Below are 17,895 nucleotides of genomic sequence, written 5' to 3' on the forward strand. Positions count from 1 at the left end.
GATTACTGATTGATATAACACTGACAAAGCAGGACGATTGTTGGCAATATTCGGCACGTTTTCACTGAAAAACAATCAAGCGTCTTATCAATGAGATTGGGGTCTAATGTCTTTAAGTGGCGTCTTAATTGATTTGGCTTCTGGCTGTCCGCTATAATTATTTTTAGACACAGTAAACAGTGGTCTTTCCTCATCACCCACTATATTAAAAGTCAAAGCTAAAAGGCAAACGGCACGAAAAAAGCGCATTCTCGGCGGCCGAGGTAGAACCGTAGGTGAGGGCGGTCGTCGTGACGATCCCAAGCCGAAAATGGCACTTTTCGGGCGGCGACGTGAGAACCGGACAAGACAGCGGGTCGCTGCGTGAGTGAGTCCGGTCGGAAAACGGCTTTCGAAAACGGCGGTGGCACACTGCTCTTCATATCTGTTGTCTGTGTGTGCTGAGTGCTCTTCCTTAGTTCAAAAATACTGCGCGCACTCTGAAAATGAGAGCGCCACTACCACCTACTGAGTGGATGTGCAAGTACACGTTATTCCAGTACGGCAAAAAAACAAAAAATGCATGTTCCCCGAGGTCACATGCGCCCCCCCTGGTATCGCTCTGCGCCCCCCCAGGGGGGCGCGCCCCACTATTTGAGAAGTACTGGTTTAAACTATAAAGAAATTGAAAACAAACACTCATCCACCACAAGTCAGACACGGGCTTTTTACGCTTAATGCATAAAATTCAAGTGTTGCACGTTTTTTGGTCATTTGTTAACAGGTGGAAAACGCTGTTAGGCAAGGGAAGACAAATTGATGTGCCTCACAACAACACTTACAGTGGTATGAAAATGTACCTGAACCTTTTGGAATTTCTCACATTTCTGCATCAAATCACCATCAAATGTGATCTGATCTTTGTCAAAATCACACAGATGAAAATACAGTGTCTGCTTTAACTAAAACCACCCAAACATCTATAGGTTTTCGTATTTTAATGAGGATAGCATGCAAACAATGACAGATGAGGGAAAAATAAGTAAGTGAATCCTCTGCCTGAGGAGACTTAAAGAGCAATTGACAGCAATTTTTACCAAACATTTTAAGTCAGGTGTGTGCCCAATCACTGATGAGTGGTTTAAAGCTCTGCCCACTACAAAACACACACCTGGTAAGAATTGTCATGATGAGAAACAGTGTCTAATGTGCGTCATGGCTCGGTCAGAAGAGCTGTCTGAAGACCTGTGATCAAGGATTGTTGATTTGTATAAAGCTGGGAAAGGATACAAAACCATCTCTAAAAGTCTGGATGTTCATCGATAAACAGTCAAGTAGGGATGGGAATCGAAATCCGATTCCAATTCCGAACCGGTTCCTAGTGTTTCGACGCCTCGACATCACAATGAAAAAGCCTTAACGATCCCTTTAAGGATTCCTAAAGACGCATATTGCGTCGTGACGTGTCTTGTTGTCCAGACGCATCAAACTAGCATGGCGCCAAGAACCACTCGCTCCAAAGTTTGGCTACTCTTCACCAGGAAAGAGGGTGAAAATGAAAGGTTACGATGGTGTAGCACGAGCATTGCAGCCGTAAACATAACAACGACAGCACGTTGGTTCAAAAACTTCAATCGCTCGAAAGTGTGTCTTCACTTCACGAGAAAAAAATCCTGTCCTCACCGAGACGCTAAGGCTCAGTCCTGGCTATACAGCTAGCTAAACTCCCAAATGACAATACAGAAGACGTTGGTATAACTTGCTGACTTTATTCAACCATCACTTGAAGAGTGAAACTAAAAATAGGAATGAAACAAATCAATTTCGTCCCTAATAACAAACAGGTTTGCATCAACGTAAATCAGCGATGATTAGCTGCTAATACATTAATAACACAAACTGTTAGCATGCGTTCGCTAGCATTAGCACATAGTTCAAACCACTACACAACTGGATTTAAGTGTCCGATCGCGAGTGGAAACACACAACCACAACACAAAAGATGATGCATACAGGCATTGCCTCTGTAGATATTTTACAAACATTAACAAACAACGTAGGCTCGTAGCAGTGTTTCCCTCTCTCACTAACTCGGTCACTTGCTTGGATGCGCCACTTCTTTATTTATTTCCTGGCCTTTTTCTGTAAAGAACTCATAATTAATAGTGCTTCTATTATTTATTTATTATTATTATATTATATTATACTATATTATCATTTTTATTTCATTTACTTTTGTTACGTGAGGAATCCAGAAAGGGTTATTTGATTGTGGCTTTCTGAAAAACAATCATTTTTTTTACATTTAGGCACTCCTGCAATCGTCACACTTTTTCTGTTACAACAGACAAGGGAAAAGTTATGTGGCCCTCACAGGAAAACGTTTGGGGACCCTTGCTTTAACACATATTGCCAAAGGCAGAACAACGACCTATATGCCAATATATACCAATATTTTTTATTTCTGTCAGAAAAATGTTTCAGTAAAATGTTACACATTCTTGTGCATTTGCCACTTATTGCCACAGTTAACACTGAGGCATTGGGCCTCTTTTGACCTCGTTGTGAGTTTGTAAGGTTGTGACTTTTGATTAAACAAACTCGATGCCAATCAAAATGTTTGTTCTTCTTTTTCCCCAAATTAGAATCGATAAAGAATCGAATCGTTAAGCAATATCTATAATGGAATCAGAATCGTAAAAATCGTATCAATTCCCATCCCTAAGTCAGACCAGATGTCTACAAATGGAGAGTGTGGTGGCACTGTTGCTTCTCTCCCAAGGAGTGGCGGTCCACTAAAGATGAGGCCAAGAGTTCAGCGCAGAATACTCAGAGAGGTAAAAAAAGAACCCTAGCATGTCTGCTAAAGACTTACAGAAATCACTGACACAGTCCAATATCTCTGTGCACACATCAACTAGATGTAAAACTATGACCAAGAGCAACTGCTGTCTTAAAAAAAAAACAAAAAAAAAAACCATTGTTACTTGTTTATGTTCGCAAAAAGACACATGGGCACTTCACAGACGTTTTGGCAAAATATTTTGAGGACTGATGAAACCAAAGTTGAATTATTTGGGAGTAACACACAACGTCATGTGTGGAGGAAAAATTGAACAGCTCACTAACATCAACACCTCATCCCCAACGTGAAGCATGGTGGAGGGAGCATCATGATTTGGGCTGTTTTGCTGCCTCAGGGCCTGGAAAACTTGCAATCATTTATGGAATAATGAATTCAAACGTTGGTCAGGATGTTTTGCAGGAAAACCCGAGGCCGTCTGTCTGACAGTTGAAGCTAAAAAGAGGATGGATGCTGCAACAAGACAATGATTCAAATCACAGAAGTAAATCAACTTCAGATTGGTTTCGGAAGAACAAAATACACATTCTGAAGTGGCCAAGTCAAAGTCCAGGCTTGAGCCCCATTGACCTTAAGACAGAGATTCATGTCGGACATCCCAGGAAGCTGACTGAACTACAGCAGTTTTGTAGAGAAGAATGGGCCAAGATTAGTTGTGATCGATGAGCCAGGGTGATCTGCTGCTACAAGAAGTGTCTGGTTGAAGTTATTGCTGCCAAGGGGGGGGGGGGGGGGGGTACAAAGTATTAAATGTGATGGTTCACTTACTTATTTTTCCCCCTTCTGTCACTGTTTGCATACTAGCCTCATTAAAACATGAAAACCTATAAATTATTGAGTGGTTTTAGTTAAAGCAGACATTTTTTTCATCTGTGTGATTTTGACAAAGATCAGCTCACATTTGATGGTGATTTCATGCACAAATGTGAGAAATTCTAAAAGGTTCAGATACTTTTTCATACCACTGTACGTTGATAGACATACATCGAGACTATGTGCCTTCTACCTTGATGATGGAAGGCTGGATTTATGCGCCACTGTCGTTAAAATTTTATAAATTTTGATTTATTGACCTGTTTTGCACATGCACCAATTGTTTTAAATCAAACAAGAAACTGAATCATGCTGTCCAAAAGCTTTATTGCGATCAATATCTGCAATAAAAAAAGAATATAACATACTATTTGTGTTTATATGTACATGTGCAATGACCTCATAATACCATAACTATATAATCTAACCAGATGAAAATTACTTTATATTATATCCTTGTAACAACGCAATCCATGTCAGCCCTTCTGCATTCGGCAACTGTAATATTATTTGTAATTTCGCCTTATTTTGGTCACTCATGTTGCCGGCGTATCAATCCACCTCCTATGTTAAGACAGGCTGCACAGATTGGTGGAATTCCATCCACGAACGATCAACGAAGTAATAAGAACAAACATGCAATCTTTTGGGTGTATCCTTTAGCTTTAAAGCTCGATTTAAGCCGTATGGCAAGATACAGTGGGGCAAATAAGTATTTAGTCAACCACTAATTGTGCAAGTTCTCCCACTTGAAAATGGGTAAACCTCAACCATGAGAGACAGAATGTGGAAAACCCCCCAGAAAACCACATTGTTTGATTTTTAAAGAATTTGTTTGCAAATCATGGTGGAGAAATAAGTATTTGGTCAATATTAAAAGTTCATCTCAATACTTTGTTATGTACACTTTGTTGCCAATAACGGAGGCTAAACGTTTTCTGTCACTCTTCACAAGCTTTTCACAAACTGTTGCTGGCATTTTGGCCCATTCCTCCATGCAGATCTCCTCTAGAGCTGTGATGTTTTGGGGCTGTCGTTGGGCAACACGGACTTTCAACTCCCTCCAACGATTTTCTATGGGGTTGAGATCTGGAGACTGGCTAGGCTACTCCAGGACCTTGAAATACTTCTTACGAAGCCACTCCTTTGTTGCCTTGGCTGTGTGTTTGGGATCATTGTCATGCTGAAAGACCCAGCCACGTCTCATCTTCAATGCCCTTGCTGATGGAAGGAGATTTTCACTCAAAATATCTCGATACATGGCCCCATTCATTCCTTCCTTTACACAGATCAGTCGTCCTGGTTCCTATGCAGAAAAACAGCCCCAAAGCAGGATGTTTACACCCCCATGCTTCACAGTGGGTATGGTGTTCTTCGGATGCAATTCAGTATTCTTTCTCCTCCAAACACGAGAACCTGTGTTTCTACCAAAAAGTTCTATTTTGGTTTCATCTGACCATAACACATTATCCCAGTCCTCTTCTGGATCATCCAAATGCCCTCTAGCGAACCGCAGACGGGCCTGGACGTGTACTTTCTTCAGCAGGGGGACACGTCTAGCAGTGCGGGATTTGAGTCCCCAGCGGTGCATTGTGTTACTGATAGTAGCCTTTGTTACTGTGGTCCCAGCTCTCTGTAGGTCATTCACAAGGTCCCCCCGTGTGGTTCTGGGATTTTTGCTCACCGTTCTTGTAATCATTTTGACGCCAGGGGGTGAGATCTTGCATGGAGCCCCAGATCGAGGGAGATTATCAGTGGTCTTTTATGTCTTCCATTTTCTAATAATTGCTCCCACAGTTGCAGATTTAGTCTTCCCAGCCTGGTGAAGGTCTACAATTTTGTCTCTGGTGTCCTTCGACAGGTCTTGGCCATAGTGGAGATTGGAGTGTGACTGACTGAGGTCATGGACAGGTGTCTTTTATACTGATAATGAGTTAAAACAGGTGCCATTAATACAGGTAACAATCAAACAATGTGATTTTCTGTTTTTTTTTTTCTCACATTCTGTCTCTCATGGTTGATGTTTACCCATGTTGACAATCACAGGCACAAAACTTGCACAATTGGTGACTGACTAAATACTAATTTGCCCCACTGTAAATCCACACTGGCGCTTTGAAACTGGACGCTGTTCAAAACATTTTACTTCCAAGCATATACAGTATACTGGCACTTCCAGGAGTTCACGCACAGCACAGAAAGTCTTGGAGTCTCATCTACGTCGTGCTGAATCCATTTTTGGAATTTCCGAGGGTTCCTCTAGTTTGATTTGCCACTTTAAAACTTTGTCTGCATCAACCGCAATTCATGGTGTTCTGCCTGTAGCAGAGAATGTCAAAGATGGTGCCGCCTAATTTTGGCTGGGGAAACTTTTTCAGGCAATACTTAAAAAAAAGACTTTTCATATGATATTTGCTATTATTAATCTCGGAATTTCTTACGCTACTCCCAACATTTCCGACTCCCCGGAACAAAAGTCGCATTGATTACCCCTACGAAATATGGCGACATCAATGCAATGGCTGGACAAAATTGAATTCGTCTGAAATATTGGTGCTCCACCCTTGGAACATAAGGTCAAGCGGCAACTAAATAGTTCTACTTATAATTGATTAGCTCGGTTCGGTCAAGGAGAATTATCCGAACAGAGATAAAGAAGTTCAGAAAAGTTCATTTCATGCGTTTTTTTTCCTCCATTCCACCTTTGAATAGAGCTCTAAATATGTTAAGGACAATGTTTTCCAAATTTGCTTACACTATACACATTATTGAATTGTCTCAAAATAGTTACTACAAGCTACTAATTGACAACAAAGAGCGTCCTTGTCAGCTCAACAGACGTTTTGTGTGAAATATGGAAATGATTGTCACTGTATTGTAGCTTCAGACTTCTAAATAGCGTTATTGACGCCATTGTTGGCGTAACCGATCGTTTTAATCGGTCTGCATTGACGGCGGCCAGTGAAGAGAAGTGAGAAAGGCCGGTTAAAAACGGCATTAGTTGAGTTATTTAAAACCGCGATTGGAGAACAAGGGTCATTTGTGCAGACGCAAACCCTAGAGCAGGCAGAAGTGGACCTTGGGAGCTGCGCGCCAATTGGTGGTTGAGACAGAAAGGGGCGGTCCCAGTGAATTAGTGATAGACGGTAAAGGCAGACGTCCTGCAGTGATCAAACCCTGGGTGATCTGACAGGCAGCTGTTTGAAGTGATTGTCTTGCTATGCAACATGAAGGCTTACCCCCAGCTTTGGGCCTAATTAGTTCACTTAAGGGCCCTTTATAAAGACACTACTTGGACAGCGCAAGGGACACCAACTCAATAAGGAGTCAGAAGAACAACAGGAGCGCTCTGGCAGCAGATTCGGACCCTAAACAAAGCTAAACTGAGAATGCCACACTTATCCGACTGCGGCTACTACACAATGCGGGATGCGACCAGAGCTTCGAACGTAAGACCGGGTTGACCGTTTGTAAGCAATTTCGAGAAAACGCTGTGCGACTGTTAGCTCTGACTCACCAGTTCTGCATCCTGAGTGAGATCATCTTCTCGCAATAGCTTCCACACCTGCGGTGCGTTACTCAGAAACTGTCCGCGCTCATGTCTTTCTTGTCCCTCTCGCAGGTACAGAACCAACTGGAGAACTCAAAGTTCCACCTCCATCAGAGCCAGAGCCAGCAAGTCAAGCAGTACCTGACGCTAGGCTCCAAGTTGGCCTCGTCGACCGCGCAGGGACACGCGGTGCCTCACCCCCACGCACCCGGTCAACCGCTGGCCACCGTCCCCATCATGAGGAACGGACACATGGCTTCAGTCAACGACGGTAGCAACCCTGAAAGTCCCGTCACCCTGATGACAATGGCTAACCACGAAAACGAGGTGAGTGCCTTACAGAGAAACGCTCTTTCGTTTTCCTGATTGTAAGGAAGTGAAATTCAAAACAAAAACCATGACTGGGGAAAAGTTGCAAGACACCGTCCGGGAATAACTCCCGATGACACGCTTTCTCGTCACATTCTGATCCACGGTTATTTCCAAACGGTTGTCATTCCTCCCACATTCTTTTATTCAGATAAGGACTCTCAACGTTTACTGTATCTCTTCTTCCGGATGCGCCTCATCAATACCTTTAGACTTTGTCACGTCCGATGAAACCTTCTTGCAGGACTTTTATATTTCCCACAACAAACCACGCACTAACTTAGAACTTTTGCGTTATTAGATTAGTTGTTTGGGACTCGGTATCTTCAGTCTGTCCTTGATCCACTCAATGTCTTTCTGTCTTTTAGTTTCCGATGGATGAAGTGATCGATGACCTCATCAGCCTCGAATCGGGCTTCAAAGATGGAGGCCTGGATTGCATGGAGTCTAACATCCTAATGCAAAACAATGTAAGTGTACTTTCTCTAACCATGATTGAATTTGCTCAGTTCACATTACAGACTTCTCCCACTTTTTTGGAACATGAATAGGAACGTCAGAAGCATAATGTGGCAGCTTGGGAGAAAAAAAACGTAGGAAGGTTGTGGAAGGGCCCTATCTTTGAGGTCAGCTTAAGTCGAGAGATGAGTCAAAGTTCACCAGGGCTTAAGAACAGTTCTCACATCAGTCAAGAAGCTCCCAAACTTGATTCCGACACCGATCACAAAACCTTTCTGTCAAAAAAGGCATCATACTCATTAGGGGTGTAACCGTACATGTATTTGTATTGAAACCGTTTCGGTACGTGGTGCTCGGTTCGGAACGGAGGCGTACTGAACGAGTTTCTGACGTAATATAACCCTTACTTTTTGAGGCTGTGAGTCGATCGGGTTACAGTTTTTTTATGTAGATTATATTTACTCCGTCTTCTCTACGATAATGAGGATCAACACGGTAGGACAGTATATAACCCAGAAACGTCAACGGCGCGACAACGTGGCCTTAAAGTCGTCAAAGTCAATCAGCCAATGCACAACAGTCGCAGTGCGGCCGCGTGTTAGACGCGTCCCAGAACCGGCTCAACACGACGCACGCGAAAAGAACGGCAGAGCTTATTATTTGACGCGAGACGCGACCATCCTGCGTCAATACTACTACCGGTAGCTAGGATCGGGCAGACCAGAAGTCACTCGTGTAAAAATTTCGATTTTCAAACTAATATGCAATTGTAACCCACTTTTTGAGTCCATCAGATCTCTTGAGTGGTAGATCGGGGCACAGTTGACTTGTCTTTGTTGATTTACTGCTGTCTTCTCTGCTATAATAATAACCAACATGGCCCCGTGTTCAATACAAAACTCTCGTACCACAACAAAACAAGTAGGAACTAATATTCACATAGGAACTAAAGTTATACAAAATAAAATATACAATATAAATGAATACTATATCACATTTGTAAAATATAAACACATAATAAAATAAACTAGCCCGGCAAGCAGGACTCAACGGGCCTGAGGGCGAGCGTATCGATTTCTCCAAATTCTTGTCAGGGAACCTATCGATTTCTCCAATTTGTTTTCGGTGATTTTTGTGGGGGGATGCTAAATACATTTGGCCTATGCTTCGACATAATGTCAAAAAAGCAAGGGTCCTTTTCATTTGCCATGAAAAAAGAATAATACAAGAAACCTAAACCTAACCCTAACCCTAACACACACACACACACAAAAAAAAACGCCCCGTAAAGGTCAGGCCCGAGAATGAAAAGTCACCATTTTGATATGTGCAAATATTAGTGAGTTTTCGAGCATGTTCAGAACTTCAATTTGGCCATTTTCATTTGCCCTGAAGAAGCCCTAACTCTAAACCAGACATGTCCAAAGTTCAGCCCGGGGGCCAAATGTGGCCCGTGGTCAAATTTCATCCGGCCCCCAGCCTCTGTCATAAAATCAATAACGTCTGGCCCGCACACAGACTTAATACATTGGTCAGCGGTACTGCTACTAGCATATGAGGTAGCTTACACACTAAATGCTGCTCCTCATTTACCCACTAAAAAGCAACATTACTCGAAGCAATATTACCCCGTGTGACCTTTTACTCACAATTTTCTAAAATGGCGACAATCAACAAAAAAAAGTTGACTGTGACGGCCGACGCTTCGAGGATAGGTGGAAATTAGACTTTTTCTTCACTAAAATACGCAACAACTGTGTTTGCTTCATTTGCAAAGAGAGAGTTGCTGATTTAAAAGCGTTCAATGAATGGCGATTTTACCAAACAAGACACGCTGACATGTATGACAAGATTACAGGGAAGATACGTAGCGTGAAATTGAAGCTAGTTCAATGTTACAGCAGCAGTGTTTCACAAGAGTCGAAAGCTTAGCCACAAAGGCTAGTTGCGAGATTGTTGAAATTATTAATTAAAAAAAAAATAACGAAGCAAATGTGACACACATAATGGCTCGCTAAAATTTGCTTAAATATATTGTTCAACTTAAAGGACGTCAGCCAAAGTTGGCCCCCCACATGTTTACCACAGCAAATCTGGCCCCCTTTGCAAAAGGTTTGGACACCCCTTCCCTAAACTCTAACCCTAAACCCTAACCCTAATCCCCAAATAAGCCCGACTTTGGTACTCCGCCCAGGTCAGGCCCGTGAATGAAAACTCACAATTTTGATAACTTAACATCTCATATGTCTCATGAAAAGTCTCACCAATTTTGAGGAGGATCCAACTAACTGCCTCGGTGCAATGGTCTCAAAAGTGCACCCTGGTTTTCGACAAAAATGGCATGTTTTTCAATATTCAATCCAAAATACCCGATTTCCTGTTGGGTTTGGAATATGGGTGCAAGAGACTTTTTGAAGCATTTTAGCCCAAGGTATCGACTCCCCAAATTTACGTTGAAAAAAACCTAAATGGAGAAGCCTTTTTTAAACGTTCCCAGCGTTGCCAAATTATCGAAATTTTCACGAATCGGCATGTTTTTGCAAATTTTGGTGGGTTTTTGAGCTTGTTAATTCCTCCAAATGGGCCATTTTCATTTGCAAAGAAGAAAGAATAATAATAATCCTTTGCAGAACAATAGGGCCTTCGCACCATGTTGGTGCTCGGGGCCTAATAATAGCCCATTTAAATAAAATAAATTGAAATGAGCTAAAAGACCTGTAATTAAATAATAAGAATAATACAGTTCCTGCTTACACAATTAAAATTTATTAATTTCTGTGTGGCGCGTTAACTTGAGAAAATCCACCAATAAAGCTTTTGAAAACTGTTCATAAGAAAAAAAAAAAATCATTGAGGTATTTCATTTGTAAAATACATGTTAAAATCTTTGTCATTGGGATTGCTTTTCTCTTTAGAACTGAGATTTTTGTGTACCGTTACACCCCTAATACTCATTGATAAAGTGACACGAACTAACCCCAAAAGCATGGGAGGCGGAGATAAGACCTTCAAACCAAGATTGTTTTGTCGTGTTCTTGCTCCTAATGGAATTGCTTCGGAATGACACCGTGCCTAAATATATTAGCTCAGCCAAGTTAGCGTCGATGACTTTGTGAACACATTCAGGAATGCATACAAAAGTAGGAGGAAGGAGGAGTCATTACGAATTGTTGGAATCTTCTTTGATAAGCTCTCCTCTTAGATAACCGAGAAAAAAAACAGCACTTCTGTTTTGTTTCTTCTTACAACGCACACACACGAATTGTCTCCAAACCCTAAGGGAGGGTCTTGCCGGATGTTCCCACACGTCCCCAAATGGGAATTGGACACACGTGGTGGGCTAGCACGCTACATCTTGACATCCATCACGATTGAATGGCGCGCACGCTTTCTCGAACAAAAACGACAACTCGTATGAAAACAGTTTTGTCTCTGTTTCAAGCGTTTGACCTAGCGTGGCCTTTTCATCTAGAAGGATGCTATTTCCAACACAGAGACAGTCTCTGTTTGGGGTGAAAGGGTTTTTGAAAAGGTCGGATGAATATTGGTGTTAAGCGTGTCTTGGTTACTACTAAAAATGTGCGATCATCTGACAAGTTTCGTTATCCCTGTTCCCAACAGGTGTCCCTCAGTAGCAGCATGCTGGACGTGTATGGGGGTGAACAAGGTACGAACCCTCCTAATGGTGGACTGAGTCCCACATCTAACCCCACAAAGCTCACAGTAAAAAGGGAATACACAGGTATGCACCCATACCATTGTGTTAACAAGATTAGAAAATACCTTAAATAAAGAGGACTAAAATCACAGTATACCACCAAAATGATGTTCTAAATATTGCGGGAATAAACGTAGTGGGGTCAAATTATTGTTATTTTTAAAAAAAAATGTAAAAAGGTATCTGTTGACTTAAAAAAACAAAACAAAAAAAGAACTGTTTTGAGCCTTGTGGTAGCAAATATTCACTTTATTTTTCATTTGAAAAAATTCAATTAAAAAGACAAAACAACAACAAAATATATTCTCATTAAATTAATTAATTTTAAGACAAATACGAAAAACATTTTAATATTTAGTATTTATTTTTATATAGTTTTAGTTTTCTAATTTTTTTAAACTAAAAAAATGAAAGAAAAAACAGTAAATATTCAGTTTTTGTTTAAACATTAAAATACGTTTAAAAAAATATGTAAACATTTTATTTGCATTATTTTTTATTTCGAAATACATTAATAAAAAAGAAAAGGAAAAAAACATTCAATATAGTCCTATTTTAATTAATTATCAAAATCTCTTATTCACTTAAAAAAAAAAAATACAAACAATGAATAAAATGAAACATTCTCCTCTATTTTTGGTTAATAAACAGTAATTATTCTCTTCATATATATTTTTTTGAATTTATATTCATTTTTTCAATTATTTATTATTCCCCAAAATCACACAAAGAGGAAAAACTTTTTTTTTTTTAAACCGGGTTTTATGTATTTTAAAAAAAAATTAAAAACAAGACAGAAAAAACAGTAAATATTCATTTTTTAAAAATACATTTAATAAATTCAGTTTTGAGCTTTGTGATAGCAAATATTCACTTTATTTACATTATTTTTTTAAATATCAATATACTTTAATAAAAAAGAAAAAAAAAACATTAAATATACTCTTATTTTAATTAATTATTTAAAATCTCATTCACATTTGAAAAAATACAATGAATAAAAACGAAACATTCTCTTTATTTTTTGGTTAATAAACAGTAAATATTCTCTTTATATATATTTTTGAATTTATATTCATTTTTTAAATAATTTATTATTCCACAAAATCACACAAATAGGAAAAACATTTTTTTTACCGAGCTTTTTATATATATATATATATATATATATATATATATATATGTATTTTATTTAATTAAAAAAAGAAAAAGAAAAATAAGCAAATATTCATGTTTAAACTTTAAAATATATTTAATAAATTCTGTTTTGAGCTTTGTGATTGCAAATATTCAATTTATTTGCATTATTTTTTATTTCAATACATTAAATATAGTGTTATTATTTTATTTATTTAATTTTTTAAATTATTAGTCACATTTAAAAACAAACAAATAAAATACATGGAATGAAAAACTATTTATTCTCTTTATTTTTGGTTAATCAACAGTAATTATTCTCTTAATATATATATTTTTGAAATTTATATTCATTTTTAAAAAATAATTAATTATTCCCCAAAATAACACAAATAAGAAAAACATTTTTAAAAATTCTTTACAGTTTTATATATTTTTTTAATAAAAAAAAAAAAAAAGAAAAACAGTAAATATTCAGTTTTGTTTAAACTTTAAAATATGTTTGATAAATTCTGTTTTGAGCTTTGTGATAGCAAATAGTTACTTTATTTGCATTATTTTTATTTCAATATATATTCAATTAAAAAAAAGAAAAAAAAACATTAAAGATACTCTTATTATTTTAATTAATTATCTAAAATATCTTATTCACATTAAAAAATAATAAATACAAACAATGAATAAAAACGAAATATTCTCTTTATTTTTTGGTTAATAAACAGGAATTATTCTCTTAATATTTTTTCATTTATATTCATTTTTATTATTATTTATTATTGCACAAAGTAACACAATTGGAAAAACTAAAGTTTTTTTTATTTTTTAAATTATTATTTTTTCAAATTAAAAAAATAAAAGATGAAAGAACAGAACCACAAAATATTCTGTTTTTGTTTTAACACTAAAATACGTTTGGCCAATTTTTTTAAGCAACACTAGGTAACTTTTCAACCTATAAAATATTTTCATAACATTTGTGATATGTCGACTGTCAACTAGTTGTCACCTCTTTTATATCTTAATGGCGTCTGTATCACTTTCACCGGCTCTAACTTTGAGGAGCCACACTAACCCACAGGGTTGCTAACTGTCAAATGCTATTGTTTAGCCACAACTTAAGTCATTCCCTTTAGTGCTGCAACGATTAATCGATTAACTCGAGTAATTCGATTTGAAAAACGATTCAAATTAAATTTTGCTGCTTTGAATATTCATTTAATTAAAGTGGCATTCTCGTGGTTTGTTTTGAAAATGTTTGCATTTAGTTGCATTGATTTGGGTGGATACACTGCCCTCTAGTGACAACAGTGAATATGACATAAATCACCTAACATGGCTGAATCCAGCTGCTCCCTGTCAAGACCAACATAGGCATAAGTTTTTGTTTGAGCTAATGTTTTTTTTTTTTTTTTAATGCATTCATAATTTAGTTAACATTTAGTCATTTTTTGTGGGAATATGTGTTGAACCATTTGGTAAGAGCATTGTTAAAAAAAAAATAGCATTTTATAGCATTTAAGCTAGCAGACTTTTGCTGTTGTAAGCTGGCCAATTGTTCTTTTGTTGTACTTAGATCCTCTTTTTTTAAATATTGTTTGAAGCGGATACAATGCCCTCTAGTGGGAACCGTGAATATGACATATTTTAAATGGCTGAATCCAGCTGCTCCCTGTTAAGACCAATATAAGCCAAGTTTTTGTTAGAAAAAAAAGTTAGCATTTAATAGCATTTAAGCTAGCGGACTTTTGATATGCAAGTTAGCCAATTGTTCTTTTGTTGTACTTAGATACTCATTTATTATTTTTTTTTATACCATTTGAAGCTCAGTTCAGATATATATATTTTTTAATGTTCCTTATCCACTTACTCGTTTATTCGAATTATTTCATCGATTAATCGACTACTAAAATAATCAACAACTGCAACCCTAATTACCTTATTACTATTCATCCTTCACACATCCGCTGGAAACAAATGTTGTTTAATCCATCTGCAGTCGACCGGGAGATTATGATTTTACGACACTATGCATATGTGCGCTAGTCCTCATGGGTAACAGTCTTCCTTAAGGCAAAACACTACCGCTTTTGTCCACCGGCGTCGCTAAAATCGACCCAAACTGAAAAGTTATCTAGTGTTGCTTTAATTGAAAAAAATAAAGAAATAAAAAGGAAAAATAGTAAATATACTCAATACAGTGGGCAAATAAGTATTAAGTCAACCACTAATTGTGCAAGTTCTCCCACTTGAAAATATTAAAGAGGCCTGTAATTGTCAACATGCGTAAACCTCAACCATGAGAGACAGAATGTGGGAAAAAAGCCAGAAAATCACATTTTTTGATTTTGAAAGAATTTATTTGCAAATCATGGTGGAAAATAAGTATTTGGTCAATACCAAAAGTTCATCTCAATACTTTGTTATGTACCCTTTGTTGGCAATAACGGAGGCCAAACATTTTCTGGAACTCTTCAGAAGCTTTTCACACACTGTTGCTGGTATTTTGGCCCATTCCTCCATGCAGATCTCCTCTAGAGCAGTAATGTTTTGGGGCTGTCGTTGGGCAACACGGACTTTCAACTCCCTCCACAGATTTTCTATGGGGGTGAGATCTGAAGACTGGCTAGGCCCCCCCAGGACCTTGAAATGCTTCTCACGAAGCCACTCCTTTGTTGCAACTGGCTGTGTGTTTCTCGAAAGACCAAGCCACGTCTCATCTTCAATGCCCTTGCTGATGGAAGGAGATTTTCACTCAAAATCTCTCGATACATGGCCGCATTCATTCTTTCCTTTACACAGATCAGTCGTCCTGGTCCCTTTGCAGAAAAACAGCCCCAAAGCATGATGTTTACCCCCCCCCCATACTTCACAGTGGTTATGGTGTTCTTCGGATGCAATTCAGTATTCTTTCTCCTCCAAACACGAGAACCTGTGTTTCTACCAAAAAGTTCAATTTTGGTTTCATCTGACCATAACACATTCTCCCAGTCCTTTTCTGGATCATCCAAATGCTCTCTAGCGAACCGCAGACGGGCCTGGACGTGTACTTTCTTCAGCAGGGGGACACGTCTGGCAGTGCAGGATTTGCGCATTGTGTGACTGATAGTAGCCTTTGTTACTTTGGTCCCAGCTCTCTGTAGGTCATTCACTAGGTCCCCCCGTGTGGTTCTGGGATTTTTGCTCACCGTTCTTGTTATCATTTTGACGCCACGGGGTGAGATCTTGCATGGAGCCCCAGATCGAGGGAGATTATCAATGGTCTTGTATGTCTTCTATTTTCTAATAACGGATTTCTTTACACCAAGCGTTTTACCTATTGCAGATTCAGTCTTCCCAGCCTGGTGCCAGTCTACAATTTTGTCTCTGGTGTCCTTCGACAGCTCTTTGGTCTTGGCCATAGTGGAGTTTGGAGTGTGACTGACTGAGGTTGTGGACAGGTGTCTTTCATACCGATAATGAGTTTAAACAGATGTCATTAATACAGGTTACGAGTGGAGCCTTGTTAGAAGAAGTTAGACCTCTTTGAAAGCCAGAAATCTTGCTTTTTTGTAATTGACCAAATACTTATTTTCCACTCTAATTTAGAAATAAATTCTTTAAAAATCAAACAATCTGATTTTCTGTTTTTTATTTCCACATTCTGTCTCTCATAGTTGAGCTTTACCCATGTTGACAATTACAGGCCTCTCTAATCTTTTCAAGTCGGAGAACTTGCACAATTGTAGGTTGACTAAATACTTATTTGCCCCCACTGTATATCCTTATTTTTTATTGTTTATTTAAATTAAAAAAAAAATAGTAATAAATATTTATTTTCGGTGTCCGTGATTAACTTGAGTTTGACCCCCGTGTTATAACTAGTCAAGACAGGGAGATTTCAGAAAATTATTCCTTAGTATAGTTGCTTTTTTGTGAACTTTGTGAACTGATTACGCTCGTTTTGCTTCCAAATAAATAAACATTAGGACCGTCTGAGACATCTTATTAATAGCGAGGCCTAAATGATTCAGGAAACGGAACGTATCGCCTGCGTTCTCAGTGAAGCGCGGGCACGGCGAGGACAATGTGCACCTCGGCAGACTCCAAATTGTCTTGATTGAATCAACAGAGACAAATTGGCAAATTCAATTTCGACTTAATGATGTAATTTGGAAGAATGCGAATACAAATATAAATGCAGTGGCATTTTCTTGCCCCTCTCCAAGGCCGCTCGCTAAATCCGCTTAATTACGGAGTACGCCGCTCGAAAAAAGCCAGCGCTTTTTTGGCCACAATGAGCTGTAGACGTGCGGCGGGAGATAAACTGGGCTCTCTTTCATTCTGCGTGCCTGCGAGAGGTCAAGCTGGTTGAGGCGAATGCACGGATGGAAACGGGACAATCACGCTGACCTCGCCGTCTTCCCCTGACTGGACCTTTTTGTCTCAATCGGACTGCGTTGCTAATCAATTTGTAATATCGTTTTTTTCTTTCCCACCTCTCTCCTGAACAGAACACGACACACGAGTCATGGCCAAGGAAAGACAGAAAAAAGACAACCATAATTTGAGTGAGTAACCAATAAACCAACAAAGTTTTGCTAGCAACTCGGAGCTTAATTTGGACTTTTTGGTGCTTTTCAGTCGAAAGACGACGACGATACAACATCAACTATCGGATTAAAGAGCTTGGGACGCTCATACCCAAGTCAAATGACCCGTAAGTTGCTCATCTTGGTCTTTACGATGTCGTAAATTTTTTTTGATGTGACGTGAGCAGAAATGCACTGGTTTTTAGTGCTGTCAACTCTGGAAATAAAAGTTCAAGCTTGAGCCGCCACCCACCAAATTTGACACGAAAACGACATTTTTTCATAGATAACCTGCACTGGACTGTAAACAGCAGCTGTCCTCACTGTATTATGGGATATTTACACCAAAAGATATTAACCAGTAACTCTTTATTTGATAGCGGCATCATACAACTGTCTTAAGACCAAATGAACCACCATGAAGCTTTGAACCAAATGG

The 17,895-nt window shown here is 38.7% G+C and overlaps 1 protein-coding gene across 5 annotated transcripts in view; it reads left to right on the top strand.

The window, feature by feature from the left end:
- tfec (transcription factor EC) overlaps positions 1-17,895 on the top strand; it is a 53,547-nt gene that overhangs the window by 28,538 nt on the left and 7,114 nt on the right. For 2 of the 5 annotated variants that reach the window (XM_057855533.1, XM_057855531.1), the window contains exons 2-6: positions 7,278-7,532; positions 7,943-8,044; positions 11,655-11,775; positions 17,379-17,435; positions 17,509-17,584. In XM_057855533.1, the coding sequence (XP_057711516.1) occupies positions 7,278-7,532; positions 7,943-8,044; positions 11,655-11,775; positions 17,379-17,435; positions 17,509-17,584 (611 nt within the window). Of the gene's footprint in view, positions 1-6,847; positions 7,105-7,277; positions 7,533-7,942; positions 8,045-11,654; positions 11,776-17,378; positions 17,436-17,508; positions 17,585-17,895 lie in introns of those variants that run through there. The other 3 variants (XM_057855532.1, XM_057855535.1, XM_057855534.1) reach the window with 3 other exon arrangements.

The sequence above is a fragment of the Corythoichthys intestinalis genome, chromosome 13, assembly GCF_030265065.1.
Source record: "Corythoichthys intestinalis isolate RoL2023-P3 chromosome 13, ASM3026506v1, whole genome shotgun sequence".
NCBI lineage: Eukaryota > Metazoa > Chordata > Actinopteri > Syngnathiformes > Syngnathidae > Corythoichthys > Corythoichthys intestinalis.